This window comes from Oncorhynchus clarkii, chromosome 5 (assembly GCF_045791955.1).
Source record: "Oncorhynchus clarkii lewisi isolate Uvic-CL-2024 chromosome 5, UVic_Ocla_1.0, whole genome shotgun sequence".
NCBI classification, from domain to species: domain Eukaryota; kingdom Metazoa; phylum Chordata; class Actinopteri; order Salmoniformes; family Salmonidae; genus Oncorhynchus; species Oncorhynchus clarkii.
In genome coordinates this window covers 20,841,912-20,867,442 of record NC_092151.1, presented here as the reverse complement: position 1 = coordinate 20,867,442, position 25,531 = coordinate 20,841,912, and the positions used below count along the sequence as shown (strand labels likewise).

General features: G+C 44.0%; 1 protein-coding gene across 1 annotated transcript in view; it reads left to right on the top strand.

Moving 5' to 3' along the window:
* Positions 1–819: 819 nt before the first annotated feature.
* The window catches only part of LOC139408508 (G protein-coupled receptor kinase 3-like), a 99,447-nt gene continuing 74,735 nt past the window's right edge, over positions 820–25,531 (top strand). The window contains exons 1-2 of the mRNA XM_071152483.1: positions 820–2,774; positions 17,645–17,721. Coding sequence (XP_071008584.1) covers positions 2,662–2,774; positions 17,645–17,721 — 190 coding nt within the window. The 5' untranslated portion in view covers positions 820–2,661. The remainder of the gene's footprint in view (positions 2,775–17,644; positions 17,722–25,531) is intronic.

Below are 25,531 nucleotides of genomic sequence, written 5' to 3'. Positions count from 1 at the left end.
TGCAGCTGGTGGCCACACCAGATACTGCCTGTTACTTTTGATTTTGACCCCCCCTTTGTTCAGGGACACATTATTCCATTTCTGTTGGTCACATGTTTATTTTTGCTGAAAATAAACGCAGTTGACAGTGAGAGGACGTTTCTTTTTTTGCTGAATTTATATATATATATATTTACAAATAGCCATTCAAATAATAAAATACTCAAACTTGGCTGTGTATGTGAAAATACTCTAATACATAGAAATCTATTAGAAATACTGATTCTCAAATACACATGTATTTGAACCCAGGTCTGTACTGGATACCAGAAAAAAATTGAGTTTCTCGATTAAATATATGTAGGTCTATATAGCGGCCTATGCTACAAAATCTGAGTAATTGATAGCCTCAATTTAGAACAAATTAGCAAAGGAATGGGTCTCCAACATAGACTTACAATAACATGGTTTCAAGGTCCACAGATGAGTTAATTGTCTGTTGATTCAGGGATTGGTCCATTGGATTGATCCAGCAAGTTATCACCCAGAAGTGTCTGTTATATATTATTCATGTAATATTTAAAAAAGATGCCCATAATGGCAGCCTACCGACCTCGTCTTTGATCCTATTATGTAATCTTAATTTGCAGTTAACACTGTTAAAAATAAAAATATAAAGCTAAACAAAATATTGCTCATTTTATATAATGGTTTTAATTTGATTCAAATCGTAATAGGGCATTTATAATCATCTAGGTCCGCGTCCATGAGTGATCCTGCTCCATTACATGTTTTCCAGGATGCTTAGTCGCAGTTGGAGGAAGTGGGGCTTTTACAATTAGGTAGGGCTTGTTTCTGAGAATACACAACACAGCCAGCGAAATGGAGTAAAGTCAACTGTTTTTATTCGGACTCAAAAGGGATAACAAGAGGAAATCGGTGCCTCTTGGAGGACCGTAAACAAACAGGATATCAAACGTTCTCCCGCGTCGTCAGTCTGTCGAATGCACAGATCTCAGCTGCGGCTTGTGCTGATTGAGGAGCAGAAACGTTTGATGGTTACAACTTTACGGAGGAAGTCACTGACGGGCAGCAAATATTACAAAGTTATATGTACTTAGGTTCTTAGTTTATATTTCATTGCCTCTTCGTCAGCTAGTTGGCAAGCTGTTGATCGCAACAAAAAAAAAATCAACTTGTTGTTGAAGACTCGGTCGCGAGGGACCGTGGACGGTTACCAAGCTAAGATTATCTTAACTAGCCCATTTCCTCCAACACCCCCTCCCCCATTATAGCTAGCTAGCTAGCCACTGTCTCCATATCAGAGCCCACACACTGGGGTGAAATAAATTACTATGGTTAATTTTGTGCGGTTTCGTTGGTCTCTTGTGAAATAACATGGATTTGGCTGAAGATCAGGATTCGTTACCTAACTGAGATGGCGAGCTAGCTAGCGAACTGGATGAGTGGGTTTCGTGTCGTTGCGATAAAGCGGTTGTGTTAGCTAGCGCTAGTTTGTTACCTATGCTTCGTATATTAACTAGCCCAAATTCAGCTATCTAACGTTACTGGCTAACTCGCTACCAAGTAGCACCGGTTTCCACAGAAGCTAGTAATAACACTTCTCCCTTGTCGACCACGTACATTGAGAATCTAGCTGGCTGATTTCGTGGCTGAATTTACAGTTTAAATGTGGCATCTAACGTAAAGTTAGTGCCAACAACCGAATGCTTGTTATCTTGATAGCTAAATTCGATAGTTGTCGCCAACGTTAGTTAGCTAAAGTAGATTTTAGTCGGGTATAGTTTTTGCGTGCTGCATATTCAGCTGGCAACCTACATCTGTGGTTTGATTGATGTCCTCCTTCTGATATCGCTGTGTAGGATCCTATGCCAATAAGACAATTGTTTAGATTTTTCATGTTGGTGAATATGTTTGAACCTGAACCTCACTACTGTATTCGCTAGTATCTGGACCATTCATTCGTCAGTACTTTTTTTTGTGTGATACAGGCGAGCTGGCTTGCTCTTGTTATTTTAGCTTTCTACCCCTGTCATCGTTATTACACGAGGATGTCTTTATCGAATACCAATTCGATAAAGTGATACAACCCATCTTTGTCGACGCATAAAGTCATGTTTTATTTTGAAGCAGATGCGACGAGACACAATTAGGAAGCTTGAAGCATACGTCTTGCTGGAGTACCACGTACCGCAATATTACATTTTTAGCTTTTCAAGAAGATAAAACAAACTATGTGGCTAGGATCAGTGGGGATTCACAGTTATTAGCTAGCTGCCTTGCTAGTTCGCCACATCTAGCAGGTGGGCCATCTAAAATAAGTGAAGCTCTCTGAAAGGTGGTAAACGAAATCTCTCATCAATCTGGTCTGGCCATTGAAACCACTACCATTTTTGGCACACAAAAAAATACCCAGATGATAAATACTATTTTTTTTGTGTAACAATGGTTGTGTTTTGAGCGACCGTGTGTGCCGAACCTAGAGGAAGAAAACGACACGCTTCATTCGATGGTCACCCCTGTCATCCGCATAGCTGCCTCGGTCGCCCAGGTTGGAACTAGATTTTAAAGATTTTCAGTGGACATTTGCTTTATCTTTCAAAAAAAAAAAATCCTTCCCACGGCTGGTGTTGCATCGACTCGGTCGAACCAGGGTTGAAGATGGCGGACCTCGAAGCAGTTCTCGCCGATGTCAGCTATTTGATGGCGATGGAGAAGAGCAAATCTACTCCAGCGGCCCGAGCGAGCAAGAAAATCATACTGCCTGAATCCAGGTACATGTAACTGCTTACCCGCCTTGTAGGTTCTGCTTCGGTCAGTCAATGTTTGTCTACCTGTCAAATTGATGTATGTGTGTATGGCCATATAGGGAGATGGGAGCCCTATCTCATTGAAACCTCTCGGTCAGTTACAGTAACTCACTAATAGGAAACTATTTGTCAACTGTCTCCGTTAGGCGACTCCAGGATCCCTACCATTCAAGGCCCTAGCCTTCAAGTCCACATTAGGCCAATTTGCATCTGACGTAATGCCATCGAGAATTATATCATTTTAATGAAGCTCATTAACAATGCGTTCTGACGACCAGACCAAGAATCATTCCAGCTAGCACCAAAACCACCCATCCATTACCACCACCTCCATCCGGTGGTAGCTTCTGTTTATTTATTTTTTACTGGTGGTTTAAGAGTGTAAATAATATGCAGTTATTTTCATCTGATTCAGTAATATGTTAGTACTACCAGTATCTGTTTTTGATGGAATGATAGATAAGAGATGGTGGGAGGAGTCTTCAGTATCCATCCATTTACATCTGCATATCTGTCCCCTTCAACTGCCTGAATTTCCCCATTTACATTTTTGACATTTAGCAGATAGTCTTATCCAGAACGACTTACAGTAGTGAGTGCATCCATTTTCGTACTGGTCCCCCTTGGGAATCAAACCCTCAACCCTGGCGTTGCAATCACCATGCTCTACCAATTGTGCCAAACGGGACCTACGGCAATCACTGGTGTTTTTGACAGCTATTTATAAACGCACAGTTTTTAAATGATTTTTTATAACATACAGGCCCGCAGGCAGCTACTATTGGGACGTTGAAGGCAAATGTGAGGTGATGGAAATTGAGCGTTAGGAGAGTGTGATGTGTGCATGTCCTTTGATGCCACCATAGCAACACCTTCTGTCAGTATGAAGCCAGTTAGGTAGTATTGTTGGAGCTAACTGCTACAATACATGACTAAAAGTATGTGGACACTTGCTCATCAAACATCTAATTCCAAAATCATGGGCATTAATATGGAGTTCGTCCCGCCCCTTTTCTGCTATAACAGCCTCCACTCTTCTGGGAAGGCATTCCATTAGATGTTGGAACATTGCTGCGGGGACTTGCTTCCATTCAGCCACAAGCATTAGTGAGGTCGGACACTGATGTTGGGTGATTAGGCCTGGCTCGCAGTCGGCATTCCCAAAGGTTTTCGATGGGTTTGAGGTCAGGGCTCTGTGCAGGCCAGTCAAGTTCTTCCACACCGATCTCGACTAACCATTTCTGTATAGACTTAGCTTAGCAGATTTGTCCGTCGGACAGCCAGATGGTGAAGCGTGATTCATCACTCCAGAGAACGCGTTTCCAGTGCGCCAGCACTCCAGCCTGCGCTTGGCATTGTGCATGGTAATCTTGTGCTGCTTGGCCATGGAAACTTATTTCATGAAGCTTCCGATGAACAGTTCTTGTGCTGATGTTGCTTCCAGAGGCAGTTTGGAAGTCGGTAGTGAGTGTTGTAACCGTGGACAGATGATTTGTATGCGCTTCAGCATTCGGCGGTCACGTTCTTTCAAGCTTGTTTGGCCTACCACTCCATGGCTGAGCCGTTGTTGCTCCTAGACATTTCCACATCACAATAACAGCAGTTACAGTTGACCAGGGCTAGCAGGGCAGAAATTTGATGAACTGACTTGTTGAAAAGGTGGCATCCTATGACGGTGCCACATTGAAAGTCACTGAGCTCTTCAGTAAGGTTGTTCTACTGCAAATGTTTGTCTATGGAGATTGCATGTGTGTGCTCAATTTTTATACACCAGTCAGCAACGGGTGTGGCTGAAATAGCTGAATCTACTCATTTGAAGGGGTGTCCACATACTTTTTGGTATTAACTAGGCTATTAACTACTTAAGAACAAATTCTTATTTACAGTATATATACTGTATGTCTCTGTAGCTGCCCATACAAAGATGGTATCCCCCGCTTAGGTGTAGTTGGTAGTGTGGAGAGGCCCTGTTGTCTGTGACCTTTAGAGAAGATTCATGCTAAACTGCTTTCTATAAGCATTTTGGATATGTGGGAATACCTACTTTACAAATAAAATACCTTACTATAACTAAAAAACAATTTTACCTTTATCCCTCCTCTGAAAAACCTGCATGCATTAGTTGAGCGTATAGCTGTACATTTTTATTTAAGGTCAGGGTTTGGCTGTCTAGTGAGCTGTTAGTCAGACTAAGGGAAAGAGGATGTGGTGAAGTGTTTTGTCAGTGTAGAGTTGACACCGATGGCATTCTCACCATAGATTTCGCAGTGTGTGTGTAAATGTGAAACGTACAGCTCAAAGGAGATCGAGATAATGAACGTATGATAATGTTAACAAGTCTCTGACTTGTAGTTTAGGCTCAGGCTGTATAACGTCTAAGCCTAAGTTTCTCACCAAGCTCAGTCCTAATCTTCACCAAGCTTAGTCCTAGTCTTCACCAAGCTTAGTCCTAGTCTTCACCAAGCTTAGTCCTAGTCTTCACCAAGCTTAGTTCTAGTCCTCACCAAGCTTCAGAAGCACAGCATGTTATGCCATCTCTTCCATCCATTGATTGCTTTATGGACTTTTCTCAATCATAATATTCAGTGTCATGCTGCGCAATGATCATAGATACAATCACTTCGTCAAAGTTCTTTCTGATAATGTTATGAATTGGCTCTAATCTGAGCAATCCTAAATTAGGTTTATCATTTGTTCATCATATAGCCTAGACATGTAAGATGTAGACCTGACACGATTCACTATTCTACCTGACCGAGAATAATTTATATACAACAAAATACAGTCACTCAGAACTTTTTGTAACATTGCACATAAAGTTAACTGTAATGAAAAGAGCTTTAGGCCTATTCCTTATTCTAGACCTGTCCATATATTTCTGTCTTAAACAACTTCTTAGGGCTGCAATTCCGTTAACGGGATCGATATGACAACAGCCAGTGAAAGTGCAGGGCGCCAAATTCAAAACAACAGAAATCCCATAATTAAAATTCCTTAAACATACTAGTATTTCACACCATTATAAATATGCACTTATTGTTAATCTCACCACAGTGTCCGATTTCAAATAGCCTTTAATAGCCCTGGGGTGGCAGGGTAGCCTAGTGGTTAGAGAGTTGGACTAGTAACCAGAAGGTTGCAAGTTCAAACCCCCGAGCTGACAAGGTACAAATCTGTCGTTCTGCCCCTGAACAGGCAGTTAACCCACTGTTCCTAGGCCGTCATTGAAAATAAGAATTTGTTCTTAACTGACTTGCCTAGTTAAATAAAGGTAAAATAAAAAATAAAATAAAAATTACAGCAAAAGCACCACAAATGATTGTTAGGTCAGAGCCAAGTCACAGAAAAACACAGCCGTTTTTCCAGCCAAAGAGAGGAGTCACAAAAATCAGAAATAGAGAGAATTCATCACTAACCTTTGATGATCTTCATCAGATGTCATGTCATGTATGTTTTGTTCGATAAAGTTCATATTTATATCAAAAAATCTCAGTACACATGTTCAGTAGTTCCAAAAACATCTTGTGATTTTGCAGAGAGCCACATCAATTTACAGAAATACTCATCATAAATATTGATGGAAATACGAGTGTTATACATGGAACTTTAGATACACTTCTCCTTAATGCAACCACTGTGATTTCAAAAAAGCTTTATGGAAAAAGCAAACCATGCAATAATCTGAGTACGGCGCTCAGAGCCCAAACAAGCCAAAAAGATATCCGCCATATTGTGCAGTCAACAGAAGTCAGTAATAACATTATAAATATTCACTTACCTTTGATGATCTTCATCAGAATGCACTCCCAGGAATCCCAGTTCCACAATAAATGTTTGTTTTGTTTGATAATGTCCATCATTTATGTCTAAATAGCTCCCTTTGTTGTGTTTGGTAAATCCAAACTCACGAAGCGCGTTCACTAGGAGCAGACGAAGTTCCGTTCCAGTCCGTAGAAACATGTCAAATGGTGTATAGAATCAATCTTTAGGATGTTTTTAACATAAATCATCAATAATGTTCCAACCGGAGAATTCCTTTGTCTGTAGAAATGCAATGGAACTCAAGCTAACTCTCACGTGAACGAGCGTCACGAGCTCAAAGCATTCTGGTAGACCTCGGACTCATTCCCCTCTCATTCGCCCCCACTTCACAGTAGAAGCATCAAACAAGGACTGTTTTTCATAGTTTTGTACCACTTTTTCTCCCCAATTTTGTGGTATCCAATTTTTCTCCAATTGTTTAGTAGCTCTTGTCCCATCGCTACAACTCCCGTACGGGCTTGGGAGAAACGAATGTTGAAGGTCACGCGTCCTCCGACACACAACCCAACCAAGCCGCACTGCTTCTTAACACAACGCACATCCAACCCGGAAGCCAGCCGCACCAATGTGTCGGAGGAAACACCGTGCACCTTGGTTGGCGCGCACTGCGCCGGTCCCGACACAGGAGTCGCTGGTGCGCGATGAGACAAGGATATCCCTACCGGCCAAGCCCTCCCTAACCCGGACCTCCCGGTCGCGGCCGGTTACAACAGAGTCTGGGCGCGAACCCAGAGTCTCTGGTGGCACAGCTGGCGCTGCAGTACAGCGCCCTTAACCACTGCGCCACCCGGGAGGCCTGGTTCTAAAGACTGTTGACATCTAGTGGAAGCCTTAGGAAGTGCAACATGACCAATATCCCACTGTATCTTCAATAGGGAATGAGTTGAAAAACGACCAACCTCAGAAACTTCAGAGTGATTTCTATCCAAATATACTAATAATATGCATATATTAGCAACTGGGACTGAGTAGCAGGTAGTTTACGCTGAGCACCTATGGGCACCTTATTCATCCAAGCTACTCAATACTGCCCCCAGCCATAAGAAGTTAACTTTTTGCCACCCTGGTGTTTGCAGCAGCACCCCACTGCCTTATGGGAGTTGTAGTACAGACAGACATCCTCACCCCTGAATGACCACCTCGAGAAATCAGATCAGCAACACACAGGGACCAGTTTCCCAGACCCAGAGTATACCTAGTCTTGGCCTTAGCACTGCTGACAGAGATTCTCCATCGATCACGCTTTTAAGTCCATGAGTAGGCTTAATCTGGGTTCAGGAAACTGGCCCTAAACATCACCTCCCTTTTTAGTGAAATTCAATATGTTTAGTCACATCTATTGATGAAAACCAATCACGTACTGGGCCAAAGTTAGCCTACTAAGGGATGACTGTGTTTACAGACCCCACTGTGTGTGTTCATTCAAGGCTGAATCGTACCATGGCCATTTGGTAAAGCCACTGGTTGATTTGTTTGCTTTAGATGTGGTCAATGAACAGGTCCAAACTGCAGCCTTGAACCCACTAAGACTAATGTTGTTCTTTTAGTTTTTCTACATTGATCTCCTATTACAGCCAGGGTCTTTTACACAATGGCTGATGTAGATGGTGTGAACTTTTGCTCCAGCAGAGCATTAACGCACTTGATTAATCTTATGAACTAATCATCATAGTCTTCAGCCAAGGCTTTGATTGGTAGAATCAGGTGTGTAACTGCTTGGCAGGAACCTAAGCTGTTCGGAGAAAGATGTTCTGGTACTGAGAAACGATTATTTAGCTACTTCTGTTAGTGTTTGTATTACAATTAAGTGAGTTCTGTGAAAGTGTCAAAATTCGTTCTATCCAGTCAGCCAGGCTTCTGTGACTTCCTCATCCTCTGTCTCAGCTCTATCAGACCCTAAGCTAGTGAACTAGATGTGTTGTTAAACTGAGTAGGCCTTCAGTTGGTTTTCCCATGTGCAGAGCAAGTTCACAGCCCCAACGTTAAAGCAGGGATTGACATTAAGGGTTGCCCTATTGCCTGGGGCAAGTGTCCTGATCCGTCCTGCAAGTTGAGCCTGCTCTGAGGCTGGCCCCATTGGGCAGGTTTTAATTTTTATTTTTTATTTTAAACTTTCAACAACCAAAATGCAAATAATTCCATTCTTTGTGGTTCCTCCCCTGTGTGTTGAAAAGATTGCCTCTCCAAATCAGATTTGGAAGATGTTTCTCCTCAGAGGTCAATCTATGTACTGTCTACGGCTTCTTCTACTTTTGGTGTGTGTGTGTGTGTGTGTGTGTGTGTGTGTGTGTGTGTATTGAGCTTGTAGAATTTGAATTTGATTGCTAATCGTCCATTAGGTATTGTTTACAGGGCTGAGGAGATAAGAGACTATTCTTCTGTGATAAAAGAGTGTGTCATAGGGGTGATAGTGGGGTTTGCTTTAACAAAGACTGAAGTAGTATGGTATACATGGCCCTGCTCTTTATTAATATTCTGCTTTAGTCGTGTGTGTGTGTGTGTGTGTGTGTGTGTGTGTGTGTGTGTGTGTGTGTGTGTGTGTGTGTGTGTGTGTGTGTGTGTGTGTGTGTGTGTGTGTGTGTGTGTGTGTGTGTGTGTGTGTGTGTGTGCTGAAGCCAGGATTACCAATACAGCACAGTGGGTAATACCACAGCAGATTGAGAGAGAGCATTAATACCATCAGGCCAGGGTCAGGAGGGTCAGCATCATTACTACTGTAGTGGCTGTGTTGCATAGGCTAGTCCTTCCAAACCTAACTGTCTAAAGTGGACATAGTGACTGGCTGTTAGCCTACTCTGCAACCTCACCCTCCCAGAAACGATTATTAGATCTGAATTGTCTGACCCCTGCTTGGGTTCAGATGGCTTTATGGAAATTATTTGTTTTAATTTGATAAGGATTTAAAAGATTATTGATGGAAAGCATGTGTTATCTCCTGAAATTGGCTATGATAATAATCCGACTAGAGAGGGAGACCTGGGAGGGGGGATCTAGGCTAGAGAGGGGTGGTATAGGCTTGAGAGGGAGAAACAGGGGTGGATCTAGGCTAGAGAGGGAGAGACAGAGGGGAGGGAAATGGGCTAGAAGGGGAGAGACAGAGTGGGGATCTAGGCTAGAGAGGGAGAGACTGGGGGGGGGGTGTATAGCCTAGAGAGGGAGAGACTGGGAGGGGAGGATCTAGGCTAGAGAGGGAAAGCGGAGTGCTGAAAGCCAGCGTTGGTATGTGTGAGTGATTTGGAGCTGTGTGTATGTGGGACGTGTATGTGAGTGTTTCAGCTCTGTATGTTTGTGTACTTGGGGCTGTGTGTATGTGGTCTTTGGAGTTGTTTGTGTGGCATTTGGAGTAGTGTGCGTGTGTTTTGTGTTAAGAGCTGTGTGTATGTTTGGAGTGGGTGTGAGTGTTTGTGTGTTTGGAGATATGTTGGCATTTACACAGGCAGCCCAATTCTGATATTTTTTCCACTAATTATTTTTTTGACCAATCACATCAGATATTTTCACATCAGCTATTTTTCAGAGCTGATCTGTTTGGTCAAAAGACCAATGAGTGAAAAAAAACCGATCTGAATTAGGCTGCCTGCTTGTGACGTTGTGGATTGCGCATCGCTGCTACATTCTCTTTGTGCCTAGGCTTTGCCTGCTGGCAGAGAGGTGAGATTTTGACGGCAGCATTGGAAGTGATAGAGAGGGGGAGGGGAGAGGATCGGGTGCTGGTACTGTTTGAAAGAGAGAGGCGAGGAGAGGCGAGAGGTTATGTGTGTTGTGCGGTAGGAGGTGGGGGAAGAGGGAATAAACTAGAAGGCTAAAGAGGGATGACAGAGAGCGGGAGGGGTTGTTGGAGTACAGTCGTTACAGGAGGCAGGTTCAGATCCAGAGGGGGAGGACAGTCAGGGAGGACTGGGGGGATGTCAGGGAACGTCACATTCCAATAACAATGGATAGATGACAATTCTTTGCAAATATAACGTTCTTTGGAAATATAACCAATTGTCAGTGCTGCCTTCTGGACCTCGTTGAAGACTGAATGCGGCCCCGGGGCAAAATGGGTTTGACACCCCTGGTCTACAGTATACAAGTCCTATCCTTTTTTAAATCCAAGAAGGGAAGTGCAAAATTTGTAAGTATGCACCAGTCTAGAAGAGTGTCAGTGGATTGTTATTGGTCAGTATAGCAGAGTGGGTTCTAGAATGTTATTGGCCAGTGTAGCAGAGAGTGGATTCTGATTGGCCAGTGTAGCAGAGAGTAGATTCTGACAGGACAGTCTGCTTTATGGCCCTGTCCAGAAACACCCCTTAGCCCCCTACTCATTGGGGCAAAGGCACTTCATGCATCTGAAATAATTGGATTGTTACATTATTGTAGTAGCTCCACCTTATCCCCTGATTGGCTACCCAGAGGAATTTGCACCAAATTGCTTATTTAGATCAGCTCTCTACAAGTGTCCACCAGGGACTAGGGGTTAGCCAGGCTAGTTGTTTCTGCAGCATGCAGACATGCCTATGACTCACCCCTGGCCTCCAGTGAATGAGGAAGAGTCAACTTCCTGTATCCTGGTTCTTGTGGCTCAGTTAGACAGAGAGCTATTACTGGACTGCGTACAAGTTGACCTGTAGGCACAGATCCAGGCCCAGCTATGTTACTACTAGTACTATTGGTTAAATTCTTACCCTGGTTTTAGCTTTGCTGCTAGGCTAGCATTATCCACTGTGTTATAAACTAGTAGGAGTGTGTAATGATATTGGGATCCTTAACATTAAGAAAAAACCCGAACTAAAAAAAAATGTTTTTTCCACAACATTTTAATCAGAGTGCAGTTATCACAAAACATTGTTTTCTGTGTTATAGTCCAACTAGACTATAAACTATAGAGAGGTAGTAATGGCATCTTTTTGTAGGTAATAACTCTGTCATGGTTCGTTGGACAAAGCCTATGAGGAAAATGAATGGTGTTTTTGGAAAAATGCTGAAAATAAGGTCTGTGGTAAACACTGGCTTAGGAGATCATATACGTTCGGTTCTGAGATAATCTTCATCAGTTAACGTCACTTTTTGTGAATTTTTAAGAATGAATGTAATAAAAATCACAAAGGCTTCACAATTCATAAAGATCATGTTAAGACTGCTATCTCATAGAACAAAAGATATAACATCTAAGCCTTTTTTAACCTCTGACCTTATTTTCAGCATTTATTCCCAAACCTTCTTTCCCCATCTGTTTTTCCCATAGGGACGTCTGAACAAATCAGAGGTAACTTATTTCTGGGTATTGGGACTACCAGCTCTAATGGTCTGGGGAAAGTTGTCATTTAAATAAAACCAGAGATGAAGAGGCAAACTTTAGGCTACTTTGGTGAATTTGCGAGGCCTGCAAGACCAGACATTGCGAGATACAGATTACCAAGAAGTATGCGCACGGTTTGCAAGGTTATTTCTGCCTGCACCCTCCTCTCTCTCCCTGGCCCTGGCTCGCCTGCTCTTTCTCTTCGCTAATGATGCGAGTGTGTGTTCAGTCTTCAATTTGTTGCGTGTAGAATATCCTAGCCCAGGGATATTCAACTCTTGTCCTACGAGGTCCGGAGCCTGCTGGTCTTCTCTTCTACCTGATAATTAATTGCACTCACCTGGTGTCCCAGGTCTAAATCAGTCCCTGATTTGTAGGGGTACAATGGGGGGAAAAAGGACGAACTGGTTTCCAAGTCCAGAGTTGAGGGTCTAGCCTATTCATTGATGATAGGTCCTGCTTTACTGAAGTTGAGAAACATTGCAAGCCAAGAAATGACGAGATACAGCAATCCATTGGGATAAACAGGATGGCAAGCAGTAAGAAGTCTGTTTTTGTCTCGTAAATATTCATTTTAAAAAAATGCATTCCATTATGTTTGTCTCTTTTTTTTCAATTTTCAAGTTAAATATACCTTCCTGCAACCCGCCTCACCCAATGTGGTATGTAGCTGCTATTTTTTTTAGATCTTATAACTGGAACCTCCATCAGAAGCTAGCCATTAGTTACTAGCTATTTAGTCATTGTTAGCCACTGCTAGCGGTCTTTACCTATAGCTCAGACACCAGCCACTATAGCCCGGATAAAACATGCCAGTCTGCACAGCGCGATATCAGCCCTGAGCATATCGGACTCCTTTTTTCCCCACTACATCACCGGATTCCTGCCACAAGCTCTGGACCATTACTCTGGATCATCGCAGCTAGCTAGCTGCTGCTGAGTGGCTATTGTCCAGAAGCATGCATCAGTTAGCCTCGAGCTAGCCTCAAGCTAGGCCAATCTCCCGGCTAGCAAACAAAGTACACCAACGACAATACCTCTCTTGCCAATTGGCCTGGACCCCTTTGTTGACACAGAGCCCTGTCGATCCATCACGGCTGGTCTGCTGACGTAATTCGACCGATGTGCTCTCAACCGGCCTATGCATCGTAGATGTTGGTGAAGATCCATCTACTAGCCCCGGCCCGCTAGCTTCCTGAACGCCGTGTCTCCCGCTCGCCTAGCGTAGTAATCAACTACCGAACGGCTCCCTGTTTCATCTATTGCTGCTCATTGGACCCTATGATCACTCGGCAGCTGATGCCTGCTGGATTGTTCATTACCACGGTACTTAATTTAGTTTATTTGTCGGCCCAGCCTCGAACTCAAGCCCTGTGTGTAGCTAACTGACCCTCTGTCGTTCATCGCCATTTACCCGTTGTTGTTGTCTCACCCGTTGTTGTCTTAGCTCTCCCAATCCACAACTGTGATTGCTTTATGTCTCTAATGTCAATATGCCTTGTATATTGTTGTTTAGGGCAGCTCTCATTGTTTTATTTTACTGCGGAGCCCCTAGTCCCGTTCAACATGCCTCATACTTATTTCCCTCATTAAAATGCAAATCAATTTATAATATTTTTGACATGCGTTTTTCTGGATTTTTTTGTTTGTTATTCTGTCTCTCACTGTTCAAATAAACCTACCATTAAAATTATAGACGGATCATTTCTTTGTCAGTTGGCAAACGTACAAAATCAGCAGGGGATCAAATACTTTTTTCCCTCACTGTACGTACGTACGTACATACATACATACATACATACATACATACATACACACACATAGATACATACATACATACACACACACACAGCTGTTGAGTCGACGTGCAAGGAGTCGGAGTATAATATTTTTTGACTCCACCATTGTTATCAGTTGGAAAAATGGGAAAGGCAAGCAACAGCATCGAAGTCCTGTAATGGTAATACTTTAAGTTAAAATAGAAGGTGGTGAAATGCAAACTTTGCGAGGTGGAGTTGAGGCACAGTAATGGTAGTACAGGTGCTTAACCATCTGAAAGGGACTCACCGTGAAACACAAACCATTGCTTGCAGCAGCACAGCTGCATTGTGAATTCAGGTGGAATGTTATGAGTTTTTCTTGTTTTCAAAGGGAAATTGATCAAGCAATTGTCTGTTTTTCTCCGTTTGTCACATCACTAGTAGTTTGTGTCTTTGTGAGCATCAGCCACTGTTTTACTACAAGTTAGTTAGCATTGGTGCTAGCATCAACCAGTATGTTACATGCCTACTAGTAAGTGTTTTCGCTAGCTAAGCATCAGCCTCTTTTACTACATCTGCCACTGTGTTATAAACTAGCTAGTATTTAGTGTCTCCTCTATCAACCACTGTTATACTTGGTGCTAGCATCTAGGCTTGGGCTGTATGCTGTGTATGCCGGAGTATTTTTATTATAAATTTGAATATTTGTAGCTACTTTTTAAGTAAATACCTGCAATCAACTTGTGCAATATGTTAGGAGATAAAATAGACCGCATTCTTCATTTAAATGTTTCATTATGTTGCTTACCGGTAGTACCCAGTCATGTGGTGTTTGTTTACAAGCCCACAACGGTGAGACTGGAGCCTTGAGTCACTGACTGTTGTGCATCACACACCAGGTGATCTAGTCACGGACACCGACGTCCAGACAAACTAAACCCCTTCAGTGCCACCGTCGCGGGCCGCTAACAAGGACTGCAACCCTCTCCTTCTCCGTGGCCGACGTGAGTTAAACATTTAAGCGTGTTAACCCTCGCAAGGCTGCTGGCCCAGATGGCATCCCTAGCCGTGTCATCTGAGCATGCACAGACCAGCTGGCTGGAGTGTTTTATGGACATATTCAATCAGCAATCACTAACTTGGGGAGGCTGCTGGCTACATTGAGACCCAATCACTGACCACTTTAATAAATGGATTACTAGTCACTTGAAACAATGCCACTTTATTCATGTTTACATACAGTGCCTTGCGAAAGTATTCGGCCCCCTTGAACTTTGCGACCTTTTGCCACATTTCAGGCTTCAAACATAAAGATATAAAACTGTATTTTCTTGTGAAGAATCAACAACAAGTGGGACACAATCATGAAGTGGAACGACATTTATTGGATATTTCAAACTTTTCTAACAAATCAAAAACTGAAAAATTGGGCGTGCAAAATTATTCAGCCCCCTTAAGTTAATACTTTGTAGCGCCACCTTTTGCTGCGATTACAGCTGTAAGTCGCTTGGGGTATGTCTATCAGTTTTGCACATCGAGAGACTGAAATTTTTTCACATTCCTCCTTGCAAAACAGCTCGAGCTCAGTGAGGTTGGATGGAGAGCATTTGTGAACAGCAGTTTTCAGTTCTTTCCACAGATTCTCGATTGGATTCAGGTCTGGACTTTGACTTGGCCATTCTAACACCTGGATATGTTTATTTTTGAACCATTCCATTGTAGATTTTGCTTTATGTTTTGGATCATTGTCTTGTTGGAAGACAAATCTCCGTCCCAGTCTCAGGTCTTTTGCAGACTCCATCAGGTTTTCTTCCAGAATGGTCCTGTATTTGGCTCCATCCATCTTCCCATCAATTTTAACCATCTTCCCTGTCCCTGCTGAAGAAAAGCAGGCCCAAACCATGATGCTGCCACCACCATGTTTGACAGTGGGGATGGTGTGTTCAGGGTGATGAGCTGTGTTGCTTTTACGCCAAACATAACGTTTTGCATTGTTGCCAAAAAGTTCGATTTTGGTTTCATCTGACCAGAGCACCTTCTTCCACATGTTTGGTGTGTCTCCCAGGTGGCTTGTGGCAAACTTTAAACAACACTTTTTATGGATATCTTTAAGAAATGGCTTTCTTCTTGCCACTCTTCCATAAAGGCCAGATTTGTGCAATATACAACTGATTGTTGTCCTATGGACAGTCTCCCACCTCAGCTGTAGATCTCTGCAGTTCATCCAGAGTGATCATGGGCCTCTTGGCTGCATCTCTGACCAGTCTTCTCCTTGTATGAGCTGAAAGTTTAGAGGGACGGCCAGGTCTTGGTAGATTTGCAGTGGTCTGATACTCCTTCCATTTCAATATTATCGCTTGCACAGTGCTCCTTGGGATGTTTAAAGCTTGGGAAATCTTTTTGTATCCAAATCCGGCTTTAAACTTCTTCACAACAGTATCTCGGACCTGCCTGGTGTGTTCCTTGTTCTTCATGATGCTCTCTGCGCTTTTAACGGACCTCTGAGACTATTACAGTGCAGGTGCATTTATACGGAGACTTGATTACACACAGGTGGATTGTATTTATCATCATTAGTCATTTAGGTCAACATTGGATCATTCAGAGATCCTCACTGAACTTCTGGAGAGAGTTTGGTGCACTGAAAGTAAAGGGGCTGAATAATTTTGCACGCCCAATTTTTCAGTTTTTGATTTGTTAAAAAAGTTTGAAATATCCAATAAATGTCGTTCCACTTCATGATTGTGTCCCACTTGTTGTTGATTCTTCACAAGAAAATACAGTTTTATATCTTTATGTTTGAAGCCTGAAATGTGGCAAAAGGTCGCAAAGTTCAAGGGGGCCGAATACTTTCGCAAGGCACTGTATCATACAATACTCATATCACATGTATATACTGTATTTTATACCATCTATTGCACCTTGCCTATGCCGCTCGGCCATCACTCATCCATATACTTACATATTCTCATTCACCTCTTTAGATTTGTGTGTATTAGGTACTTGTTTGGAAATTGTTAGATATTGCTGCACTGTCAGAACTAGAAGTACAAGCATTTCGCTACACTTGCATTAACATCTGCTACATGTGACCAATACAATTTGAGTTACGGTATGGTATTCACAACTAAATGTTTGCCAGCTAGATATCTTAACTATTAGGTTAATTATTTTAACTGTCTAAAATGTGCTACATGCTCTGCAGTTGTGCATTTGGTTTGCTAATTCAGTTACTACAGTAGTTAGTCATCTAGCTAAGTGGTTAGCTTCTTCAAAAATGAAGCTTTGCTTGCTGGTAACAGCAGAGAATCTCCTCCTGGATCCTTAACCTATCTCCTCTCTTGTTTAAACCAATCCGTCTTGGGCCAGGTGTCTGTCTGGCCAATGTGCTGTCATGTGGAAAGTGCTACCCTCCTTCTGCCATGTGTGTGGTAACGATCCCATCCCTGTGTGTGTGTGTGTGCGTGTGTGTGTGTGTGTGTTAATGGGCCCGTGGAGGGGGTGCTAATTGATTCATTCTCCCCAGTCCTCCTCTCATTAACACCCTCTCCCAGGGCAAGCTGCTGTTCTGTCCCCCCTACCCCCACCACTCCCCTGCTCCTCACCCTCCTGCTCTCCCCCGGGCCTCCCCTCTGTCAGGTGACACAGGTGGCAGGAAGGGAGGGCCCAAACCAGGGCAGGGATCAGGAATGGAGGTGGAGGGGAGCAGGGAGGAGAGCTGAAAGGATGACAGGAGAGATGAAGCTGGTGAAATTAGGAGAGTAGAGCCTGGGCAGGGAGGAATATAAATATGTTTTGTAGTGGGGAGTCCATACTCTGATTTCACCTTTGCCCTTTCTGTGTGTGTCCTTTCAAATATGCTCCAGTTTTCTAACAATGTGGAGCTCATTGTAACCTTGTGTCCTATAGAGGACAATAAGTACGTTCCTAATGTTGTATTCCCCTTTCTCGCCCCTCTCTCTTTTGAGCAGTATTCGCAGTGTGATGCAGAAGTACCTGGAGGAAAGAGATGAGCTGACCTTCGACAAAATCTTCAACCAAAAGATCGGTGAGTAGTCTGTGTGATAGAGTACTGTTGTCCTTTCAATAACCAAACAACCATGAGAACTATAGCACCACGTCAGACACAATAGAATTGCACACACACACACGCAAGAATGTGTTCTGGGAGGGGAGCTGTGGTAGGAAGGGCAATATGGCCTAAATGATTTCTCTGAATAAGCTTTTTGTTGTACAATTTAAAGTTAAAATACACTGCATTTCAAACAGTCAGCAATAATCTAATGAATTCAGGGCTTGTGAAGTTATTCCTAGCCTAAATATAACCCTGCCACAAACATTATTTTATTCAACTAGTTTAACCTGCTTTTTTCAATCACTGATCCAGCTTTCAAGTTTGTCTATGACAATGCCCTTTGTGTTACTAATGTAACCAGAAACATGCACAATGCATTTACTTCTTGTAGCAGGTTTTCTAGAAAATTGTCACCGGTCTCATATCAATCTCACAAGTGCTAGTGAATCGCCAGCTAGCCTTTATAGAAATCTTTGTTTCAAGTTTAGCCAACTTAGATGTATCTGCTAGCTAACAAGGCAAAACAGTTGAATGGTTATAAACACACCCTGCTGTCCGTCTCCAACAGTTTGAACAGCATGCTAGTCTGTCCACTTATTGTCCACCTTATTTCTCAGAATGACAACGAGTTGACAATTCCTTATATAATTGCGTTTTATGCTTATTGCACATTTATAAAACACAGACTAGACAGTATAAGTCTTTGGCTAAAATGCTGCGAGTGGTATGTGGCACGACTAACTTAGCCTTCTTTTTCCAGAATCAATGTTCATTGATACTCCTGTTTTAGTAATGTCTGCTCTGTACGCAATGTGAGGAGTTGAGACATACAAAGGGTATCGTCAGAAAGGTTAACTTGTCCTTTATTACAGTTAAATAATGTCTCAATGTGTTTGTGTCCATATGACTGATTCTGTTGACCTCAAATTCAAATAGCGATTTGAAACCGCTTATCAGAGAGGAAGAAGTGATCATCTTGGTTGTGTGAGTGGCAGAGGGAGGGGCTTGGTGTATGTGTGTAACAGAGAGGAAGAAGTGATCATCTTGGTTGTGTGAGTGGCAGAGGGAGGGGCTTGGTGTATGTGTGTAACAGAGAGGAAGAAGTGATCATCTTGGTTGTGTGAGTGGCAGAGGGAGGGGCTTGGTGTATGTGTGTAACAGAGAGGAAGAAGTGATCATCTTGTTTGTGAGAGTGGCAGAGGGAGGGGCTTGGTGTATGTGTGTAACAGAGAGGAAGAAGCGAAGCGAGAGGTTTCACTCTTGCCTAAATCTGTCCAAAATAAGCTCAAGGCATTTGGAATATCCTACAGAAACATACATTTGAACTCATCAAATGAATTAGATATTGGCCAGCCCTAAGCCGTTGTCATGGGATAAGTTGGTGATTGAGTTGGTGTGTGTCCTGTCTTGCCTGACAACACTCTACTTCCCTTTCCGAGATGCCATCTGTATGAGGCTGCTGATTGGCTAACCCTGTTCCAGCTCTTCACATGCTAACAGAACGTGGTGATCGGTGGTAACTAAAGGGTTATCCACTGTGGCTGACCTAAAGCACTCTGACACATGTAAAGCTTTTGGAACTTTTCCTGTGACCCAAAACCCATTTTGTAAACTGAACCTGTGTTTGTATCCAAGATCAATTCTCAGCCACCTGTCACAATAGTGTGCTCCGTCGCCTGGTTTCCAGTAGTATCACAGACAGTGAGACAGTAGCAGCGGTCTGTACCAGGGGACCAGAGCCCTGCAGCTCACTAGCTTTACTTACTGCTGCTCTGCTCTCTCTCACCTCCCCTCAGAGACTGCAGCGCTAATTATTTTTCTCTCTCTACCTGTCACTCACTCGCTACCTTCTCCTCTCTTCATTTCTCGATCCCTCTCGGTGTGGTAGTACGGTCATGGGCTGGGAATTGCCTGGGACTTGACGGTGCGATATTATCACGATACGATATTATTACGATACGATATTATCACGATACGATATCACGATACGATATTATTACGATACGATATTATTACGATACGATATTATTACGATACGATATTATCCCGATATTTAGGTGGCAATATGATATGTATTGAGATTCTCATGATTCTAGACGTATTGAGATTCTCATGATTCTAGACGTATTGAGATTGGATGTTCCAACATTGCTCACCATGTGTCTGCTGGAGAGACATGAGAAATGTTTTATTGATCGCTTATGAAAACTGCAAACTAGGTTATATCGTCAAAAATAATATCCCGATATGTAACTGTATCAATTAGTATTTTTCCCCATCACTAAAACACACACGTCACCAACCTACCTAACCACAGCATTGACACTGGATTGCTGCCATCACTGTTTGTTTATGGTGATTTTGGGGTGTTTTGTTAGTCTGCTGATGTTGGGCTGTGGTTAACAACTGATAAGTGTAGCTTGTACCCAGCCGTGTTGACAGGCCTCTGCTAACTGATATAGATTCTACCTACCCAGCCATATGTGTCATCCGTGTGTATGCATGCTCTAGTGGGGGGTAGTGGGGGGTAGTATTGCATAATGGTGGGGGGTTATTGTGGTCTCTCTCTTGCGATCTCTTGCTCACTTTCTCACTCTCTTTCTCACTCTCTCACTCTCTTCCTTCTCTCTCACCTCATATCCTCTTTAGCTGTGAATGGGCTGAAGACACATCCTCGCACTCACATACACTACATGACCAAAAGTATGTGGACACCTGCTCGTTGAACGGCTCATTCCAAAATCATGGGTATTAATATGGAGTTGGTCCCCCCCCTTTGCTGCTACAGTATAACAGCCTCCACTCTTCTGGATAGGCTTTCCACTAGATGTTGGAACATTGCTGCGGAGACTTCCTTCCATTCAGCCACAAGCATTTAGTGAAGTCGGGCCAGCACAGAATCGTCTAGAATATCATTGTATGCTGTAGCGTTAAGATTTCCCTTCACTGGAACTAAGGGGCCCGAACCATGAAAATCAGCCCCGGACCATTATTCCTCTTCCACCAACCTTTACAGTTGGCATTATGCATTGGGGCAGGTAGCGTTTTCCTGGCATCCGCCAAACTCAGATTTGTCCGTCGGACTGCCAGATGGTGAAGCGTGATTCATCACTCCATAGAATGTGTTTCCACTGCTCCAGATTCCAATGGTGGCGAGCTTTACACCACTTCAGCCGATGCTTAGTATTGTGCGTGGTGATCTTAGGCTTGTGTGCGGCTGCTTAGCCATGGAAACCCATTTCATGAAGCTCCCTAATAACAGTTCTTGTGCTGATGTTTCCTGAGGCAGTTTAGAACTCTGTGGTGAGAGTTGTAACCGACTATTTTTACACACTACATGCTTCAGCACTTGGAGGTCTCGTTCTGTGAGCTTGTGTGGCCTAAAACTTCATAGCTGAGCTGTTGTTGCTCCTAGACGTTTCCACTTCACAATAACAGCACTTACAGTTGACCGGGGCAGCTTTAGCAGGGCTGAAATTTGTTGGAAAGGTGGCATCCTATAACGGTGCCATGTTGAAAGTCACTGCGCTCTTCAGTAAGGCCGTTCTACTTCCAATGTTTGTCTATGGAGATTGCATGGCTAAGTGCCCAATATTGTATATCTGTCAGCAACAGGTGTCACTGAAATAGCCACTAATTTGAAGGGGTGTCCACATACACTATATATATATATATATATATATATATATGTACAAAAGTATCTGCCAGGCACACACATGCGTGTCGCTTCTGGGTGTCAAAAGGGGGGATGGAGAAAGGTAGTTGAGTGTCATCCGCATAGTAATGATAGGAGGGACCATGTGAGGATATGATGGAGCCAAGTGATTTGGTGTATAGAGAGAAGAGAGGGTCTAGAACCGAGCCTTGGGGGACACCATTAGTGACAATACGTGGTGCAAACACAGATCCTCTCCACGTCACCTGGTAGGAGCGGCCTGGATGCCCACCCCTGAGAGGGCGAGAGGAGGATCATCCTACGGTGCCACGTTGAAAGTCACTGAGCTCTTAAGCAATGCCATTCTACTGCGAATGTCTTCTATGGAGATTGCATGGCTTTGTGCTCGTTTGTATACACCTGTCCGCAACAGGTGTGGCTGAAATAGCTGAATCCACTAATTTGAAGCAGTGTCTACAAACTTGTGTGTATGTGTGTGTGCACACAGCTGTGTGTCCCTAGGGCCTAGGCTGTGTGTGTTAGACCATGTCCCCACATGTCAGTACCAGAGCATGTGGGGAGGGTAAGGAGGCCTCTGGCACGTTAGACATCCAGCCCTTGCTCTCCATCTATATCGCTCTCATTCGCTATCTCTCTCGCTCTCATTCACTATCTCTCTTGCTCTCATTCGCTATCTCTCTCGCTCTCGTTCACTATTTCTTACTCTCATCGCTCTGTCACGCACTCTCCATGTTTAAACTCTGCTGTCCCCACTGTCTGACTCTCACTGGGTTACTGGGAATATGTGGATACTGCATTGCGGTACTGAGATCACCCCACCCCTCATGCCAGAGTGCCTGTGAGGGCCTGAGAGGAGAGAGGCTCCTCAGATACAGCCATATGACTGCTAACGTGTGTGTGAGACTTTGTTTACAGGCTGGTGCACAAAGCTGATGTACACCGTGTTCAAGATGGCTGACTGTGATTGGCTCTCTTGTGACTGGAACACTAAGCTATGATTGGTTCTCTGGGTGGAAGGGCTGGCTTCTTGTGTTCCAGAGGCCCCCATAGCGTTCTTTCACTCCCTCTCCTTGTCTGAATTCTTTCTCTCTGTGTTTCTTTTACTCTTGCCCTGCCGTTCTTTCCCTCTTTCTCTCTCTCCATCTGTCAGAGTACTGGAATGGATGATGGAGAGTTTTACGTTGCTTAGCAACTGTCGGTTGCCATGGGAACTCAGCAGAACTCTCGATGACAGGGAAAAATGAAATGGATTAAAGGAGAAATAAAAAAATATGATGAGAACGGAGGAGGAGAGGAAATGGAGAAGGGGACATTAAACGAGAGCGATAAAGGCTAGATGGATCCACAATGCACTGGAGCTGCCCGAGGCCAGCGGGCATGACGGGTGGGGCAGTCTCAATAGTCTACAGTGGCCTCTTCTCCTCACCATATCTCCTACCTAAGTCTCCCACCTTTCTACCCAGGTCTCCATGCCTTTTCTCTCCTCATGTCCCCACTACACGCTTCAATTCCTCACCATGTCTCCTATCCTTCTCTCTTCAGGAGTGAAGAACACACACACCCTCCCTCTCGCTCTGCCACTGCTCGCTGGTATGATGATGATCGCTGTTTATCTTGTTAGTGTGTCAGCTCATGCGTATACTGATGTGTGTGTGTGTGTCAAAGTGTCAGCAGTTGTGTGTGTGTGCTTGAGCGTGTGTCAGGGTAGTGGCTCATTGATTGGTGTCTCTGCTCCAGCAGACGGGTCTAATTGCTAAGGGACTGGGTGTATTAATTGGCCGGTCGATCATACACACTCAAACTCACACAACACTGTTTTGGACCATCAGAGAGAGGGGCACTGGAACCAGTGTGTGAGTTTGATAGAGCCAACACTACTCTGTCTTACTGCTGCTCTCCCTCAAACCACTTTTTCCCTAAATGACAATATCCATCCTCGCTTCTCTCATACCCCTCTTTCTCTTCCCACTTCTCTCCATATACCCCCATTCCTCCCCTCTTTTCTCACTCTCTTTCTGTCCAGCTCTTGGCATCAGGCCTGTGTGTTTATAAACTCTGGACTGGTGTGAATGTGTTTCCCAGACAGACTTGGAGCCTGTGTGTGTGTGTAGCCTGCTGTTACTGTACGTCTTATTGCTTGTGTATTTGGTTGTGTCTCTCAGAGAGGGTGAGTGAGCTGTGAGGATTTTGGCAGAGTGAGTTTTCACATTGAGCTAATCTTATGACCTTGTGCTAGACAAGGCTGAAAGCCCTCGCCAGCCCTGACTCTCTACCTCAGGAGATGTGGAGGGGAGTAAGAGGAGGGTGGAGGGGAGTAAGAGGAGGGTGGAGGGGAGTAAGAGGAGGGTGGAGGGGAGAAAGAGGAGGAGGGTGGAGGGGAGAAAGAGGAGGAGGGTGGAGGGGAGAAAGAGGAGGAGAGTGGAGGGGAGAAAGAGGAGGGGAGAGAGGAGGTTGGAGGGGAGTAAGAGGAGGTTGGAGGGGAGAAAGAGGAGGTTGGAGGGGAGAAAGAGGAGGGGAGAGAGGAGTAAGAGTGGAGGGGGTATAGGGGAGGTTTGGAGGTGGTAAAGGGGAGGTTTGGAGGTGTAAAGGGGAGGTTTGGAGGGGAATAAGAGTAGGTTTGGAGGGGTTAGAGGGGAATAAGAGGAGGTTTGGAGGAGGTCAAGGGGAGGTTTGAAGGGGGTAGAGGGGAGGGTAGAGAAGAGAAAGAGGGGGAGGGGAGGTTTGGATGGTAGAAGGGAGAGAAAAGAGGGATAAGGGTAGAGGAAGAGGGAGAGTGGTTGAGATCAGTAAAAAGACTGAAAGTAGTGTAGAGTGAGAGAAGGTGTTGTGGACACCAGTGTTCTTTATACTGTTAGGTGTTCCTGATTGATGGTCACTGTGTGGTAGCAGACTAGCCAGTGTGTGTGTTGCATTATACATGTACTGACCTTCACTGTGGAGGAGAGCTAGCATAGAGCCAGGGAGTCAGTGTGTGCGTTTGAGCTTTAGATGTGTGTGTGTGTGTGGGGGGGGGGGGGTATAGTGTACTTTTTTGATGTATTGCTTCACAGGCTTATAATGGAATTGAAGGAGGGAGACGGTTTGACTGACTGAGATTGTGTGGGGAAGAGAAAGTGGCCGCAGTGGCGAAATGACAATGTACAAAATGTATCAGTTTTAAAGCTCATTTCCTGTAATTCTATACATTTTTCTGCAGCTTATGCTGTCTGAGTAACTCAAAGTGAACGTGGTTGAGGGGTTTTCCTGGTTTAGTGCGTGTATGTGTCCGTGTGTGGGAGGTTTGAACATGGACACTTCCTGAATAGTGACAAGAGATGAAAGTACAGAACAGAGCGGTAGAGAGCAGGCAGGTTGTCTACACGGATATTGAAGTAAAGACGGGAGAAAGAGACCTACCTATCTTCCTACATCACGGGTCCAGAATAAACAGCTTCAGCTAAAAGGACTGGAGATGGATGAAGGGGAGGAGACGTGTGTGTGTGTGTGTGTGGACTGTGTTGAGCTGTGAGTTAGGGCGACTTAATCAGCAGGTTATATTTAGCCAGTTCAGGTGATTCCAGTAATGACACAAAGCACAGAGAAGCCTATGTCTCATCCTAGGAGTGTGTGTATGCGGGCGTTGCTGTGTGTGTGTTTTGTGAGAAGGCCATTTGTTGATTTAGCTGGTGACTGCTGAAGTGTCCTGTGATTAAGGTTAATCCCTGACTCCAGCGATGTAAAATGTCTGGCTCTTTCTTCTCTAACCTTATTCCACTGAAGAACACCCACCAACCACTGTGTGTGTGCGCTTTGCATGCAAAAACGCCCTCTCTGCAAACAGGGATCCTCTCTACACACACTAACCCTAATGTGTGTGTGAGTTTGTGCGCGTTTACAAATGTATGTGTACAATAGTTTGTGTGTGCGCAGAGGTCGCAGGAAGGCAGAATCCTTGTTCCCTGGTGTGTCTGTGTGCCACTGACAGGAACCGAGGAGGAAAGGGAGGGGAGGGGCTTGGACTTATGAGGAAATGATGCGTAGGGTCTGGAGAAGAGATAAAGGAGAGAGGGAAGGGGGAGCAGGAAGGAGTTTGTTCTCTCTCAATTCAAAGGGCTTTATTGGCATGGG